The sequence below is a fragment of the Theropithecus gelada genome, chromosome 8 (genome assembly GCF_003255815.1).
Source record: "Theropithecus gelada isolate Dixy chromosome 8, Tgel_1.0, whole genome shotgun sequence".
Lineage (NCBI taxonomy): Eukaryota > Metazoa > Chordata > Mammalia > Primates > Cercopithecidae > Theropithecus > Theropithecus gelada.
The window spans coordinates 4,871,530-4,889,571 of NC_037676.1; the positions used below are offsets into that span (position 1 = coordinate 4,871,530).

At 44.1% G+C, this 18,042-nt stretch overlaps 1 protein-coding gene across 2 annotated transcripts in view; it reads right to left on the reverse strand.

Annotated features, from left to right (window-relative positions):
* The window catches only part of AGPAT5 (1-acylglycerol-3-phosphate O-acyltransferase 5), a 54,444-nt gene extending 52,306 nt beyond the window's left edge, over window positions 1-2,138 (reverse strand). Inside the window, exon 1 of one of the 2 annotated variants that reach the window (XM_025393974.1) lies at window positions 1,605-2,138. In XM_025393974.1, coding sequence (XP_025249759.1) covers window positions 1,605-1,823 — 219 coding nt within the window. In that variant the 5' untranslated portion in view covers window positions 1,824-2,138. The remainder of the gene's footprint in view (window positions 1-1,604) is intronic. The other variant, XM_025393975.1, reaches the window with a different exon arrangement.
* Window positions 2,139-18,042: the final 15,904 nt, after the last annotated feature.

Here is an 18,042-nt window from a genome sequence, read left to right on the forward strand (position 1 = left end):
AAGAACTTCATCAAGGAACACACATTAAACAAAATTTTGAATTGTACTTAAGTCAGGCATCCTTTCATAAGTGCATGAAAATTAGTGCTGGACGCTAGTTCCTTTGATTTGAATGGGGCGGGGGGAAATGATTAGATTAAATGTTTTCAAAATCACTTGCTGGGAAATCAAGAAGTAAATTGGAGCTCTGAAGTCAGCAGTATATAAGGTAAGGTATGTAATTTCAGAAACACTGCTAGGTTTTACAGCCATTTAAAAAAATAAGAACTTGCCAAACCAAAAAATCCTTCAATGGTGTATTCTGCATCATATTGTGTACTCTTTGAACAAAAATAACCTAACCCGCCACAGATAGAATTATTTTTTTAAGAGTGAATGACTTTGTGTTCTGAGATTATATCCCAACCCAGGCCAGTTGTCATATGACGTGAAAGTAAAAACTTAATCATGATAAAACTCAGACATTTAGACAAACTTGGTGGAGTTACCATACAAAGGGAAAAAATTAGCCTGAATTATTGAAATTTTTAAGTGAGGCTCATTTTAAACGTCAATTGCCAGGAAACCATGATCTGGAATAGTATCTTCTTTTCTTTCCAAGGAGACATTTACAGATACTGGTTTAAATGGAGGCCCTGGCCTCTCCAAATTCCTTCCCCCCAAACAACTTCCAACTGGGACCATCAAGGGTCGATCAGCAGTGCAACTGCAAACTAAATATAGTAGCTGACTGACCACAGGGTAAAAACAGCTGCTGCAGGTGGAAAAAAAAAGTTAAAAAGACCAAATGATACCGTCCCATTTTCCCCATCCCACCCTAACCCTACCAAGAAAAGTAAAAGAGGACTAAGTGGACATTAGGAATAACCAAGAATAAAGCTGTTCTTTCAAATTGAGAAATAAAAGAAAAATTCACATTTGTTATTTCTTATAAGACTTCAAATACCTACTGTTAAAGAGGGCCTTCTACTTTTATGGTTTGTTTCTCAAGTTTAATCTACGAATCCAATCTCTACAGAGAAACAGTAACAGAAAGAAAGTAATCAGACAACAGATCACCCACACATTTAAGCCCAGTTAAAGTTGGCAAGAATTGTATCTAGTTAGGTTTCTACTGTAACAAATGTATTTATTTCCTCGCCCAGCTTTCACTTGTCCTGGGGGAAGAACACAAGACCGAATTGTACTTCTGTTTCAAGAGAAGGTCATTGTAAAAGCGCACTTCGGAGTGTAGACGTCTCCGATCTGTTCCAACATGACCACCTCTTTGGACCAAAGGCCAGAAACTGCTAAACGCGTGCCCTATTTAAAACGTGCATCTGCACCCACTTTTCTAAGTAGCATCGGACCCAGGCGAGGGGCGGGGAAAGGGGCGGCGGGTCCCACTTGTAGCCTCAGGACGACGCGGCCACAGCTTCCTAGAGAGAGATCTCGGCAGACTGGCAGGAAGCACGCGGAGAGGAAGGCGGGGAGGCGGCACGTGCTCTACGTGCTGGGTCCGCCGGGCCGGCCGGGTGACCCTCGCCAGCTGGTGGGGACCGGAGGGGTCCACGCCTCCGGGAGCTCGGGTGGACGCCGAGACCTGGGAGCGGTAGGCGGCTCACCTGGACCCCGGTGTAATTCTCGAAGAAGAAGAGCACCATGCTCTGGTAGACGCAGTAGAGCCGGTCGTCCAGCGCCTGGTAGAAGCGGGCGGGCAGGAAGGCGGAGAGCAGCCGCCAGACCCCCCAGGCCAGCACGTAGGTGGGCGCCGTGCCCAGGAGCACGACGCTGGGCAGCAGGTAGCGCATGGAGTACGTGTGGAGTACCAGGGACAGCAGCATCTTCTCTGCTCGGCAGCAGCGGGCTCCGCCTGCGCTCCCCGCCCGCCGCCGGGGCCTCAGTCGCCGCCAGCAGGCGGCCAATCACCGCCCGGGCCCGGGCCGCCGCGCCCGCCACCCGCTCCCAGCCTCCGCCCCCAGCCGCATGGGCCGCGCCGCCGCCGGGGGCCGGGTAGGCGAGTGCGGGGCTGCGTGCGCTGCTCGCGGCTGCAAGGCAAGGGAAGCCGCGGCCCTCCCGGATCCACAGCTCAGGGATGCTCACACCCCATGACCCTTACCCATCTCCACATCCCCCCGCCGGGGGAGGGGCTCCGCGGCAATAACGCGCCTTCTGATTGGTCATACGTTGCCATAGGTACCCGTCGGCGGCAATAACACGTATCTTGATTGGTTGATTTGGGCCGACAGTTAAAGTACAGCTACCTACCGGGAGCGCGGGCAAACCAGCTCAGGCCACTGCGCATGCTCCCCAGCTGGGCCGGCTGCGGACGCTGGAAGGGAGGTGGCGACTGGCGGAGCTAGGTGAAGGTGGGTGCGGGCTGGAGGAGGGTTCGGGTGACTCGTCCTGCTCCCTCGGCCGGACGTGCGCGCGGGCAGGTTTAAGGGGCGCTGGAGGTGCCTGGAACGCGCACCTCCTGCTCACAGGCCCCTGGGCGCCGGGATGTACACAATCAGAGCAGTGAGAAAGGGGGTGTTAGGGTTATCAGAGGTCCCAGTCTTGCAGGCACCTGGGCCCAGGTCGAAGGGCAGCTCGGGTGTCCCCATCTGCTCACTGCCAGTCCTTAGCAAGGGGACGCCGCCTCCTCAGCCTCCCCTCTGAGTGCGCAGCAGCCCCTCCTGCTCGTCTCTCTCTACCAGGGTGTTTCAGAATTAGGGTCCGTGTTTTTCCCATCACAGTAATGATGATAATTACATGTTTATGCATAGCAGAAGAACCACCCCACAAGGATATTTCCATACTGTTTATTAGAACTTTTCAGAATTCACTCTTGCTTCATTTCCTCAGAGCCTGTTGGACTTGTTTCTGATTTTTTTTTTTTTTAAATAAGGAGCCTTGTTTTTTTTTTTTTTTTTTTTTTTTGTAGTAATAAAAGTACTTGCGTGCACATGTAGAATCCATAAAATACATACTTTTGTAGCCTTCACTAAAAGCTAGGAAGGCTGGATAGCTGTTTTATTGATGTTAAAGCAGATCCACAGGCCTTCTGGATCTTTCTCCCCCCCTTTGGCTGCAGTAAAAATGGTTTAATATGTAACCCTTTTCAAGGATAGTTGTACTTTAAAAGAATGCCAAATGCTTTACCATATATATATATATATTCCACCCCCCCACCACCACCATAATGGAAGCCCGTGCTACCTTTAGGCAGGACGGCATTTCAGTGGAAAGTTCTAATCTGGGCCAGGATGGTAGCTACTTTCTTTATACATGATTAACATCAAGTTACAACATCATTGGTAGATGGTGACCTTTGGGGACAAAGCCAGGTGAATAGAGATCTCTCAAGTAACAAGTATTTGAAGGCCAGCAGGAAGCATTACACAGTACAAAGAACTTCTCTCCCTTTCTGTGGCTGTCATTGCCCTGTACTGTAAGAAGCACTAGGTTTAGTACCGGAGAGAAAAAGTCAGGGGTGTGGACAATGTGCACAACTAATGCTCCTTATGCTTTCTTTAACGGAGACCAGACATCCCTACACTAGAACAATGTGTGAAAAGATAAAGCAGGTTCTGTGTTCATGTTAGGATTGCTATGTACAAAGTCAATAAATATGTGTTTACGTGTAAATTTGTTACTGTGAATCACCCCAGGTGTTAATCACCAAGTTGTAAAGTTTTGTTCAATGTTTGGCATGAAAACACAGAACTTTCTCTTGCTCCCTCTTTATCTCCAAACCCAGCTCCTGACTTATCAGTTATTCTCTGTGCTGCTCCCACTCCTCTCTTCCTGTGAACAGTCACAGATCCACCCTCTCTTTCTGCCACTACCCGGCTCTGTTTTTCTGTTTTTTTTCTCCCTTTTCAGTACATACCTCTTAGTTGATCAGCCTACACCCTCTGCCTCCTTACCTTGTGCTTTTGTTGAGCCCTTGCAGTCTGATGACCTTTTCCACCCCTCTACTGGAGTGGTCCTTCTTTCAGAGCACAGCCGACTTCCTCCTCTGCATACGCTGCTGGGCACCAGTGGAACAGTGAAAGGTGAAGTCTGTCTATGCCTTCCTTGTACAACATTTAACAAGGAGTTCCCTGTGGGATGAAAAGGGAACATTCGTGGTTCTATGGGAGCATGTATCAAGGCAATGTAATTTAGTCTGGAGACAAGGAAGGCTTCTCGGGCGAAATGGTATTTCAGGTGAAGCTTGAGGGACTTAGTGGGCCTTCCACGGGAGAATGGCACATTGGAACGCCTGAAGCTGAGAAAACACCATATTCTCATGCTTAGCACTGGAGTGGGCCACAATGTTCTTTTAAAAATTTGTTGAGATGCCCCTTGAAAGAATGCTGTGTATTCCTATCACACATTATTAAATTGATATTTAAATGTTTTTATCAGCTGGGCATGATAATACTTGTAATTCCAGCACTTTAGGAGGCCAAGGAGGAAGGATCACTTAAGCGATTTGTAGAGTGAGATCTCCATCTCTACAAATATATACTTTTTAATTAGCTGGATGTGATTGTTCATGCCTGTAGCCCCAGCTACCCAGGAGGCTGAGTTGGGAGGATTGCTTGAGCCCAGGAGTTCAAAGCTGCTATGAGCCATGATCGCGTCACTGCAATCCAGCCTGAGTGAAAGAGAAAGACCCTGTCTCAAGAAAAAGGGGCGGGGGGGCTTTTAATGATAAATTTTAAAAGGCTTTTAACTATAAATTTAAGTAGTTACGAAAGAAGTTGTGATGAGTTGTGAATGAGGTTTTGAAGATAAAGTGATTACAGAAAATGTTTAAATGTATGCAGTGAGTTATAAATACTATAGTGATTTAATATCCACCCCATCGTTCATTTCAAAAATACTGAAGCCTTTGACCAGTTGAAAATTTTGCATTGATCATTTTTCTCCCTGAAAATATTTTTATTTCAATTCTACCACAGGATTCTATCGTAAGTGAATATGCTCTATCCTTTAAAGTTTTTTATTGATCAGACTGTATCATTAAGGTTCTAAGAAGCAAGTTTTCTTCTGGATTGAACTGTCACTATTATTAGCAATACACAGTTTAATCAATGTGTTTCACAAAATCTGACAAGGAACTGTAGGCAAAAAAAAAAAAAAAAGTTTTACTAGAAATGCATCTCTTAATGGTCCCTTCATTAAAATAAATTTTCTCTGTTGGTGTCCTCAGGGTTATTACACCTTTCTACCTCAGCAGGGCAGCACCATGTAGTAAGATTTGGGATGTACCAGGTGGGAAAGGAGCCATTATGAAGTGCCGGGTGGGCCTGGACTCCAGGAGTCCTCAGTCAGATAACTTTTAGAAGAGTTGGGATCTGAAAAACTGAATCCCTTGAAACTGCTCATGACCACATGTGTCCATATTCTCAGGGATATGCATGCCTCCATTCGAAGACTGTTTTTACAGAAATAATTGGGGTAAGGGAAGGAGACAAGGATGGTAGGGATTGAGTCTGGAAAGATAGGCAAGAACCAGATGAAAGCAGGGTCTTGGGAGACATGTAAATATTTTAGAGTTTATCCCAAAGGACAGGGAAGCTACTGAGATTTTAAGGAGAGGACTGACGTGCTTATATTTGGTTTTTTAAAAAGTTGTTCAGGCATTGTGGAGAGTACATTTTAAACAGTTTGGAGACTATAGCTAGACTCCCAGCTAGAAAGGATGATAGTGGCTTAGCCTTTGATGGTGAGCATGTATGGAGAGAAAAACGAATCCCTCATGCACAGCGTTCTTGGAAGGACATTTGACAGTATGTTCTAAGAATGGACAGCCATATGGTTTGGATCTGTGTTCCCACCCAAATCTCATTATCAGTCTTAACCCCCAGTGTTGGAGGTGGGGCCTGGTGCCAGGCGGTTGGATCATGGCGGCAGTTTTCTCATGAATAGTTATCACCATCCCTCTTGGTACTTGTCCTCAGGATAGTGAGTGATTCTCGCGAGATCTGGTGGTTGAAAATTTTGTAGCAGACTGGGTGCAGTGGCTCCCACCTGTAATCCCAGCACTTTGGGAGACTGAGGTGGGCGGATCACGAGGTCAGGAAATCGAGACCATCCTGGCTAACAAGGTGAAACCCTGTCTCTACTAAAATTACAAAAATCAGCCCGGTGTGGTGGTAGGCACCTGTAGTCCCAGCTACTCAGGAGGCTGAGGCAGGAGAATGGCGGGAACCCGGGAGGCGCAGGTTGCAGTGAGCCAAGATTGCACCACTGCACTCCAGCCTAGGCAACAGAGTGAGACTCTGTCTCAAAAAAAAAAAAAAAAAAAAAAGAAAAGAAAATTGTGTAGCACCTCCCCGCTCACCTCACTCTCGCTCCTGCTCACTCTCGCTCCTGCTCTTCCTTTGCCTTTCACCACGATTTCACGTTCCCTGAGGCCTCCCGGGAAGCTGAGCAGATACCAGCACTATGCTTCCTGTACAGCCAGCAGAACTGTGAGCCAATTAAACCACTTTTCTTTATAAATTACCCAGTCTCCAGTATTTCTTTATAGCAATGCAAGGACAGCCTAATACAGACAGATACCCTTTTAATTAGTCAGTCTCCCTAAGTGCACATCATTAGCAGAAAGGGTCTGTGGATACACAGTACTGATATGTGAAATGGTGTGCAGCAGTCGGACAGGAATAAGTAGCCCTAAATGCGTAGTCATGAACAGATCACTAGGACACTAGGTGACAAAGCAAGTTGCTGGATAATACATGCACTATGATCCTATTTCTGTAAAAACTAAATAAAACTTTGGTCAGTTCCCCTTCATGCTTTTATTTTGCTGTTTGCACAGATAAAACAAGAAGGCATTCCTGTTATAAAAAGTGTAAGCAATACTATGTTTTGAATATTGAATAAAATGTGGACATTTCCCTCATGCCGCACCCAGTCCCATTTTCTTACCCAGAGGTTACAGCTGTCTACTTATGCAGTAGATGCTTGGCAGTCCTTTGCCCCTTCCCTCCTTGAGGTGACTAAGATGGTCATACAGACAGCCACCCCTCCCAACAGAGCCCATGTGATCTGGGGGAAACTGACCCCACCCGTAATGGGCCACCATCAGTCTAGGGCTGTGTTTTTTTTGAAGTGTGGACCTTGAAGCCTTCAGGCTCCTCAAGACCCTTTCAGGTGGTGTGAGGGAAAAATGTTTTCACAGTAGTACTGAGACATCATTTGCCTTTTCACTATTAGATTTGCAGTGGTGATGCAAAAGCGAGGGTAGGTAAATCCACTGACACCTCACTGGAAGTAAGGCAATGACCCAGAAAGGTACCCGCTAGTGACCATCATGTTCTTCATCGCCATGTGATCATGGCAAAAACACTTCACTTGAGAATAGTCTCAATGTGGTAGCAAAAAATAAAAAATAAAAAAAGTCAATTTTATTAAGTCTCAACTGTGGAGTACGCGTCTTGTGAATACTCCATGTGACTAAACGGAACTTGCATGAAACACGTGGGATGCATACCAAAGATCAATAGCTCCCCTGTGGGAAACGACCTCTGAGCTGCAAGTTGAGAGCTACCTTTTTCACGGAACATCAGTTTTGCTTGAAAGAATAACTAGCAGATAAACTGGTGGGTCTGGCAGACACTTTTTCCGAAAACAAATTCACTTCAAAAGAAAATAGTGGGTAATGTTGCCAACAATAAAATCGAAGCTTTCAAGTGAAAACTTGAATCTTGGAAAACATATGTTGCTCTATGAGCTTGATACCCTCTCAATTCTAGAAGACATTTTTCTTTCTTTCTTTTTTTTTTTTTTGTCTTTAAGTTCTAGGGTACATGTGCACAATGTGCAGGTTTATTACATATGTATACATGTGCCATGTTGGTGTGCTGCACCCATTAACTCGTCATTTACACTAGGTATATCTCCTAATGCTATCCCTCCCCGCCCTGCCCCGACCCCACGACAGGCCCCACTGTGTGATGTTCCCCTTCCTGTGTCCACGTGTTCTCATTGTTCAATTCCCACCTATGAGTGAGAACATGCGGTGTTTGGTTTTTTGGCCTTGCGATAGTTTGCTGAGAATGATGGTTTCTAGCTTCATCCATGTCCCTACAAAGTACGTGAACTCATCGTTTTTTATGGCTGCATAGTATTCCATGGTGTATATGTGCCACATTTTCTTAATCCAGTGTATCATTGATGGACATCTGGGTTGGTTCCAAGTCTTTGCTATTGTGAATAGTGCTGCAGTAAACATATGTGTGCATGTGTCTTTATAGCAGCATGATTTTTAATCCTTTGGGTATATAGCCAGTAATGGGATGACTGGGTCAAATGGTATTTCTAGTTCTAGATCCTTAAGGAATTGCCACACTGTCTTCTTGAAGACTTTTTTCATGAGATCTGTGGTAGTAGCAACCATTGTGATTTTTCAATACTGTATCGTGAAATGTGTCAGAATTTGGAAGGTTGGCACAATGCAGTAAACCAATGTTTTTAAAATAATGCATGATATTTAAAAATGATGAATGGGTAAATGGCTCTTGCAAGCACAAGATGTACCAATGGGTTTTAATTTAACTACAAAAATTTCATTGATGTAATTTCAAACTTTACATGGCTGTTAACCTTTAGGCAATCACCAGTTCCTGAGTTTTAGTGTAATATGAAAGAATAGTCACATTATCTGAAAAGGCTATAAAAATACCCCTTCTAGGCCAGGCACTACCGGTAGCTCATGCCTATAATCCCAGCACTGTGGGAGGCCGAGGTGGGCAGATTGTTTGAACCCAGGAGTTTGAGACCACCCTAGGTAACATGGCGAAACCCCATGTTTCACCACAAAAAATACAAAAATTAGCCATATGTGGTGGTGCATACCTGTAGCCTCATCTAGCTACTCCGGAGGCTAAGTTAGGAGGGTCACCTGAGCCCAGGAGGCTGCAGTGAGCTGAGATCACGCCACTGTACTCCAGCCTACAGGACAGAGTGAGACCCTGTTTCCCCGCAGCCCCCCAAAAAACCCTTTTTCCAATTACAAATCTGTATAAGGCTGGATTTTCTTTATACATTTCAGCCAAAAACAATGACAACAACAACAACAAAACACAAAACATGGCAGCAGATTGAATGCAGAAGCACTGTGTTTCATTAAGCCACATTAAAAAGATTTGAAAAAATAAGAAAGTAAAACAATGCCACTTTTCCTAAATTTTCTATTGTTTTTGAAAATAGTCTGTTAAGCACAATGGCACAATGTTATAAAGCCCAAACTCATATGGTGAAGTACTACCCCCTGCCCTGCTTTAGCACATGACCTTATTTAGCTATGGTCTCCACAGAGGTACCTAAATTAAAATTAGTCCGTTAGGTCATTAGGATGGGCCCTAATCCTTCTGAGAAGAGGACATTTGGACACAGACATGTAGGGGGAAGATGGTGTGAAGAGTTGCAGGGAGAAGGCTGTCCACAAGCCAAGGAGAGAGGCCTGGAACAGATCCTTCCCTTTATAGGCAAGTTTATTGTTCCCCTTCAGACTTCACTGATTTGATCCTATAAAGCAAACTGGGTTGGGAGGCTGAGGCAGGCAGATGACAAGGTCAGGAGATCAAGACCATCTTGGCCAACATGGTGAAACACCGTCTTTACTAAAATACAAAAATTAGCCAGGCGTGATGGCACGTGCCTGTAATCCCAGCTACTTGGCAGGCTGAGGCAGGGGAATCGCTTGAAGCCGGGAGGCAGACGTTGCAGTGAGCTGAGATCATGCCACGGCACTCCAGCCTGGTGACAGAGCAAGATTCCGTCTCAAAACAAAAACACCACTTGGAATAGACAGATCAACAAGGAAAAAAAGGCATGTTTATTAACGTGCATTCAGGCACAGAAGTCATACAAAATATGAAAAACTCAAATGGCCAGGTGGACGATGCTTTTTTTAATTTTTTTTTTTTTGAGACGGAGTCTTGAGGCTCTGTCGCCCAGGCCTGAGTGCAGTGGCACAGTCTTGGCTCACTGCAACCTCTGCCTCCTGGGTTCAAGTGATTCTCCCACCTCAGCCTCCCGAGTAGCTGGGACTACAGGCATGCGCCATCACGCCCAGCTAATTTTTGTGTTTTTAGGGTTTCACCATGTTGGCCAGGCTGGTCTCAGACTCCTAACCTCAAGTTATCTGCCTGCCTCGGCCTCCCCAAGTGCCGAAATTACAGGCATGAGCCACCGCTTCAGGCAGGTTGATGCTTTTATACCATCTTGAGGTTACAGAAAGAATGGGGACTTGGGTCCTAGCAAAACAGGTTATGGGAGGGAGAGAAGAGGAGACCTGGCACCTAAGGCGGTCTTGTTATGCAGAGAAAACCAAGGTAGCAGCCCTCAGGAAGAATAGAAGGTAGGTAGGCAGTGGGAAGTGTTTGTCAGATTCTAAAGGTTTGAGACTCTCAGGTCATCTTTCCTAGACCCGAACCAGGGGGGCTTCAGAGAAAGCCTTCTTACAGCTGTTGTTTACTTTGCTTCATTTCCTCTGCAGATGCAAACCTCCTCCCCACCACCCCCAACTCAAAAGGGGAGACTAGATTTGCAGGGAAATTATTGTGTTTACAGGCCTTCTGAATAGCCATTTTGAAACATGTCAAAGAAGTCTATTTTGGGGTGAAATATTTGGTGTCATTTTCCTCCCAGCCTTCACAAAGAACCAACCCTGTTGACAGCTTGTTTTTAAACTTTCTGCTCCCAGCACTGAGAGACAATAAATGCCTTTTTAAAAAGCCACATAGTGTGTGGTACTGTGTTACAGCAGCCCTAGCAAACTCTTATCACTTCTGTGCTTGAAATACTCACAGCTCAGAAAAAATCCAAATTAAGTCCTGCCTGTAGCCTGCAAGGCTGTAAAGCTGCTTCCCTGACCTCAGTACACAGCTCTGCCCAGACCATCGATGCTTAGGTGTGATATGACCTGACTGTCAGGACTAAGCCAACTTCAATGTGACTTGATTCTGTTGACCTAAAAGGAAGAAGCTGGGGCAAAATTAACATAAATAGGGAGTGTATTGGGGCCAAGCTTGAGGACTGCAACCCAGGAGCATAGTTTCAAGTTGTCCTGAATATACACTCCAATTAGCAGCGATTACAAGTGGATTTTTAAAGGGAAATGGGGACAAGAGAGTGGGCTGATACAAAGTGGTTTGTCAGGAACTCTCTTTGGTGTCACATAAATAACGTTAATTAGTGATTGGCTATATATTGCTAAGCTGTAGGTTGTGGGTTATAGTGTCAGTTGCAGCATTATTAGGTTAATTTATAGCTACTTGTGGCAATAGCAAACAGTTTTAAGAGATGATTGCATAGCTCAAGGGGGAAGTAGGATGTGACCATGGTCGTGTTATATGTTCTTATTTATTTTTTATGATACAGGGTCTAGCTATGTTGCCCAGGCAGGTCTTGAACTCCTGGGCTCAAGTGATCCTCCTGCCTCAGCCTCCCGAGTAGCTGGGACTACAGGCACACACCTCTCTGCTGGGCTTCTGTGGTCTTACTTTAATGTCTCTCTTGGCCTGATAATTAAAAAGACTAGCATTCCTCAGATAAAAATTCTTCTCTTTTCTCAACTCTTTGTTCCAGGAAATTCTTGTGCAGGAAGATAAGGCTATATAAAACCAGTCAATAACTTTGTTGTTTTCTTCAGGAATCTCTTAAATGACCATTTATCCAAACAATAGATTGCCGGCTAGCCCCTTCCCAGCACACCAGGAGGCTTCTCTGGGTAAACAGCCCTCTCAGGACAATAGATCCCACAGGTGCTTCTCACAGAACTGTTTGTGCCTCAACTTGCTCTGAAACCCTTGCCTAGCTGTGCCCTCCAGTTATTTGCGCAATATCAATTAGATCCCCTCCTGACACAGGATTTGTCTCCACCCCTTTACCAGACTTGTAGCAGGGGTGGGTCTACTCAGCCTACTGCACTCAGCCCCTCGAGGGAGGGAGCACGTGGGTGAGTGAGTGTGGGACCTGGCCGGCCACTCCGAGGGCCAACACCTACTTTGACCTGAGACTCTATGTGAGGGAATCTGTGTGCCCTGCTAAGTCCCTGGCACACTGCCACCGTGTGGATGCACATGGGCGCTTTCCCAATCCTTCTGCCTTATGGGAGGTGCCCCTATAACCATGCAGTGGGTTCATCTTGCCTGCTGCCAAGATAGAGCTGATTTATCAAGATAGGGGGATTGCAGTAGAGAAAAAATTTAATTCATGCAGAATGAGCTGAATGGGAGACCAGAGTTTTATTACGCAAATCAGTCTCCCTGGAAGTTCAGAGGCTACAGTTTTACAAGGATAGTTTGGGTGTTGCTGATTTGTTGGGGATGCAATCATAGGGGTGTGGAAAATGGTCCCCGTGCATGCTGTGCTGAGTCTACTTCTAGGTGAGGCCACAGGGCCAGTTGATGCTCCCAGTGTGTCAGTTGTCAAAAATGCAAATACCTGAAAGGACATCTCAAAAGGCCAGTCTTAGGTTCTACAATAGTAATGTTACCTGCAGGAGTAGTTGGGGAAATTTCAAATCTTGTGACCTCTGGAACAATGGCTGGCAACCATTCACATCTTTACGTGAGCAGAATTCAGGCTCCCCTCATCTTTCTACCTGATTGTCTTTCATTAACTTTATAAAGGCAGTTTAGTTTTGGGGTAGAGACATTACCATTTAAACTGTAAACTAGATGTCTCCCAAAGTTAGCTTAGCCTGAGCCCAGGAATGATTAAGAGCAGTTTGGAGGTTAAAGGCAAGTTGGGGGTTGGTTAGATCAGATCTCTTTCACCATCACGATTTCCTCTTGTAAAGGTGCTTTCACTCCCTGGAGGCACTGCCATATGAGATAGAGCTAAAGAAGCAAATTTGTACAAGGAAATCGTCCCCTTCAGCCCCTGGTGATTGGATTAAGTCATAGACCAAGTAATTAAGTCACTGGAAACAAAAAAACTACAGCCAAACAGAAGTAAGCACTGAGCACAGAAGTAATAGAGAATTATAGTCATAATTGGTACCATGGTGTATTATTAGTCCATTCTCATGCTGCTATAAAGAAATACCCAAGACTGGGTAATTTATTAAAGAAAAGAGGTTTAATTGACTCACAGTTCTACATGGCTGGGGAGGTCTCAGGAAACTTACAGTCATGATGGAAGGCTAAGCAGAAGCAGGCACCTTCTTCACAAGGCAGCAGGAGGGAGAGTACCAGCAGGGGAAATGCGAGATGCTTGTAAAACCATCAGATGTCATGAGAACTCACTCACTGTCATGAGAACAGCATGGGGGAAACCGCCCTCATGATCCAATCATCTCCACCTGGTTTCTCCCTCAACACTTGGGGATTATGAGGATTACAATTCGAGATGAGATTTGGGTGGGGACACAGCCAAACCATATCACATGGAAACTCAAAACCACATACATGTTGATGCTTTGGGAGAGCAGGAAGTAATGAAGCTGGCAGCATTGTTTGGAGAAGAACGTACGGTACCTCTCAAGATTGTGCTTACCTTTAATGGTCCCACTCATAATCCCTTTATTGGTGATCTGCATCCCAATATTGAGGTGGTGTTTCTCCTTCCAAAACACTACTTCTTTGATTCAACCAGTGGACCAAGGACTTACGGTGCCTTTAAGGCCCGCTACCTGAGAAGGAGTTTTGCCTAGACTATTGCTGTGGCTGAGGAAGATGCTGAGAAGACACTGATGCAACTCTAGAAGGATTACAACATCTATTGTAGCAGGACGAACCGCAGACAAAACTTAGACACTGAGTTAAAGAAGGAAGGGGTTTATTCGGCCGGGAGCATCGGCAAGACTCCTGTCTCAAGAGCCGAGCTCCCTGAGTGAGCAATTCCTGTCCCTTTTAAGGGCTCACAATTCTAAGGGGGTCCACATGAGAGGGTCGTGATCGATTGAGCAAGCAGGGGGTATGTGACTGGGGGCTGCATGCACTGGTAATCAGATCGGAACAGAACAGGACGGGGATTTTTACAATGCTTTTCCATACAATGTCTGGAATCTATAGATAACAGAACCAGTTAGGTCAGGGGTCGATCTTTAACTACCAGGCCCAGGTTCCGGCACCGGGCTGTCTGCCTGTGGATTTCATGTCTGCCTTTTAGTTTTCACTTTCTTCCTTTGGAGGCAGAAATTGGGCATAAGACAATATGAGGGGTGGTCTCTCCCTTACTCTGACTGCATCAAGAACCTTGGCATGGTCGCCAAGGCGTGTATGAATGGAATCTGGACGAAGACACTCAAGAGGTTTGTCTGTGACTTCAAAGGATTAGCCAGGATGAGGAGGTTGCAAACACCAAGGCTGTGGTTGTCATAGCAAACGGCTCCAACTAGGTGTGAATGAGGATGATGTAGAGGAGAAGAATGAGGAGCTGTTGGAACTGGAACAGGAATGCATAGCTGAAGAAGAGACAAGAGAAGAGGAAACTGAGAGAAAAAAGAACTCCCAAGAAAATTAACAGTGAAGGTTTGGCAGAAGCTTTTGTAGACCTCAGAAAGCTCCTTAAAAAGTTTGAAAACATAGAGCCCAACACTGAAAGGTTTTCATTAATAGAGAGGAATGTGCATGATGCATTATCTGTTTGCAGGCAAATCTGTGATGTAAAAAAGAAGTAAACCAAGCAAACCACCAAAGACATATTTCTGAAAATAGCAACGCTTCCTAAAGAGCCTCAGGGAGGTCCTTCAGGAGAAATCCAGAAGGATGGATTGTGGTCATAGGAGATGACAGCTCCAAACCTGTTATTTCCCCTGAATATTTTCTAGTGGGCTAAGATGTGGAGATGGAACATGGTGATAATGATGATCCTGACCCTGTGTAGACTGAAGCTGATGTATGTGTTTATGTCTTAGTTTTTAATAAAAAAAAGTTTAGAAAGTAATAGAAAGGTTTTTAAATGGCTTATAGAATAGAGATATGAAGAAAGGAAATACTTTTGTACAGCTGTACAATGTGTATTTTAGGCTAAGTGTTATAAGAATCACAATGTTTTTAAAAATTGGTTTTTAAACAAGTTATAGCAAAGTAAGGTTAATTTATAAATGTAGTGTAGCCTGTAAGTGTACAGTGTTTATAGCATCTCTAAGTATAGCATGACTGTGTTTCACTTTGTTACAAAGAAGCTGCACGGTGACTTACAATGATGCATGCAGAACAGCAGAATAAAACAAGTAATGAAATGAAGCAAAAACCCATGAAGAGTAGGCAAGTACCAGGAGGCCAAGATGAAGTCAATGCTGTGCAGACCCTCTGTGATTAGGCACAACTTTAGGCTAAAGTCAATGCTAAGCTTTTGGAGCTCAGCCTGGGTTTCTCTGTAGAAGGGTTTTAAACTGTAGATTTTACACACATGCGCACATACTCACACACACACACACACACTGATTTTGAAAATTAAAAATTAAATGTTTTAATGGCTTTCAGATATACACAATTGAACTTACTTATTTTATCTTGTGTCAAATTTGGTAAGTTGTGGTTTTTAAGAAATTTGTTCATCTAAGTTGTCAAATTTACTAGCAAAAAAATTGTTTATAATATTCTTTATCTCTATAATGATGTCCCCTTTTTCATAACTGATATTGGTGATCTTGTTTTCCCACCTTTTCCCCATTGACCAAACAAGCAAGGACTTTGTCAATTTTATTATTTTGTTGTTATTGTTTTGTGAGACAGAGTCTCACTCTGTTGCCCAGGCTGGAGTGCAGTGGCACGATCTTGGCTCACTGCAATCTTCACCTCCCAGTTTCAAGCGATTCTCATGCCACAAACTACTGAGTAGGTGGGATTCCATGCATGTGCCACCATGCCAGGCTAATTAATTTTGTTAATATTTTTAAAGAACCAACTCTTGGCTTGATTGATTTTTTTTTGCCTGCTTTTTGATTCACTGATTTTTGACCTAACTTTTTATTTCCTTCTACTTTCTCTGTATTTAATTTGATGGTTTTTAGCTTCTTGAGTTGGAAGCTTGTTGATTTTTAACCTTTTTTTCTCAGAAATGAATTTAAAGCCATACATTTTCTTGCAAGTACTTCTTTAGCTATATCCACAAGTCTTTTTTTTTTTTTTTGAGATCAAGGTCTTACCCTGTCGCCTCGACTGGAGTGTGGTGGTGGCATGATCTCAGGTCATTGCAGTCATTATTTAGTGGGCTCAAGCAATCCTTCTGCTTCAGCCTCCTGAGTAACTAAGACTACTGGTACATGCCACCATGCCTGGCAATTTTTTTTTCCCCTAGAGATGGGGTCTTGCTATGTTGACCAGGCTACAAAATTTGACAACTTTTGTGTTAGTGTAGATTTCTTCTTCTTCTTTCTTCTTTCTTCTTTTTTCTTCCTGCTACTGCTTCTTGTTTTTTGTTGTTTTTGGGTTTTTTTTTTTTTGGACAAGGTCTTTCTCTGTCCACCCTGGCTGGAGTGCAGTGGTGTGATGATAGCTCATTGCAGCCTTGAACTCCACGGCTCTGAGTACAGGGGACTGCATATGTCGCCACTCCTAGCTAACTTTAAAAATTTTTTGTAGAGACATGATCTCACTGTGTTGCCCAGGGAGCTCTTTAACTCCTGACCTCAAGCAATCCTCCTGCCTTGGCCTCCCAAAGTGCTGGGATTACAGTTGTGAGCCACCTTGCTCAGCCCACTAGCCCTTCCTACTGATGGTGATTAGGTTGCAGGGCCTGTTGCCTATTTGGAACCTCTGAGTTTGTGATATTAAAGTCTTGCCATCTGCATGTCAGAGACTTTGTGTTCTCTTTTCTACAGTTTCCACTTCTGCAAAAGTTGCCGTAAGAGGAGCCAGGAAGGGTTGTTGGGATGTTGAGTCAGCCTACAATTTTAACAAACATGACATCAAGGCCAAGCGAGCCACAGTCTGCTTAGGTCCCACAACTGGTACCAATGGCACTGGGACCAAGCCCCACGGCTTCTAATTCCCAGGTCACTGCTCACCATTCCATTAACTCCTCCACTATGTCCTCACCTTGGCTTACGTGTTTGTACATATTCTTAGTCCTCCATGCAGATTCAAGTTTGACTTCATATACTTCCACTTATCTTGGCAGAGAAAATGGACTTTATAGTGATCGTTTTGATTTCTTTCTTTGTGTTGTAACTTAGATTTTATTATAGCATATCCAGTAGGACAAAAGTCACATTGAAAGACTATTGTGAGTGAAGTCCAGTCTTTGATTGCCTTGCAAACTAAAGTGTAGAATTACAGATTTGAAGACCTGTCAGTTGGTCGGCCAGGGATGCGGGAGTGTAGAAGACTTTGCTTCCAGCTTCCTTGTGATTCTCTGGGGAAGTGTGTTGCAGTCATCATGACTGCCAGCTCTCCCTCCTTACCTCTACCACTCACCAGCTATTTTTCTTTCTGTGTATGATCAAATGATGCTTCCTGCCGTTCGCTAGAGATGATCCAGGCACCAATCCAATATACCCCTTGCATTTAGCCTGCCTCTTAAAAACGTTTAATTTTTTTCCATTTTTTCCTTCACTCCTGGCTTTTAGTTTTACAGTCTAATACTATTTTTCAGCACTACTTTGAATACTCAACAGTGTGGTCATATTGAGTGTTCAAGGATCTACATGCTTTATTTAAAATGTGTTGAAAATCACTTTTATTTTTCAAATTTGTTTTCTTAGAAATCATTTCAAAAATTCTGAAACAATGAGACTCTTAAGATTTAACCAAACCATCTCTCCCATCTATAATCTTCTAATAATTTCTGTCATTTAAACAAATTATTCTTTTCTGTTGAAAGATATATATTTTAGAAATGTCCTTGCCCTGATTCCTTTCATTTTTGTAAAGAGAACATTGGAGACAAACCACTGGAATGAGCCGTAGTTATCCGCGCCTGAACATCAATCACTCTTCCAGCCCACTAGGGGACCCCCGTGATAATTCCCCTTCGTCTCTGCCAAAAGATGTCAACAGCATCTTACGTAATGTGACTCTCTCTGGACAGATGACCCCAGATATGTGTCTCTGGCCTTGGCCTGTGACCGTTTTATTATCCGGCTTCTGCATGTCTTTCTTTCTTTCTTTTTTTTTTTTTTGA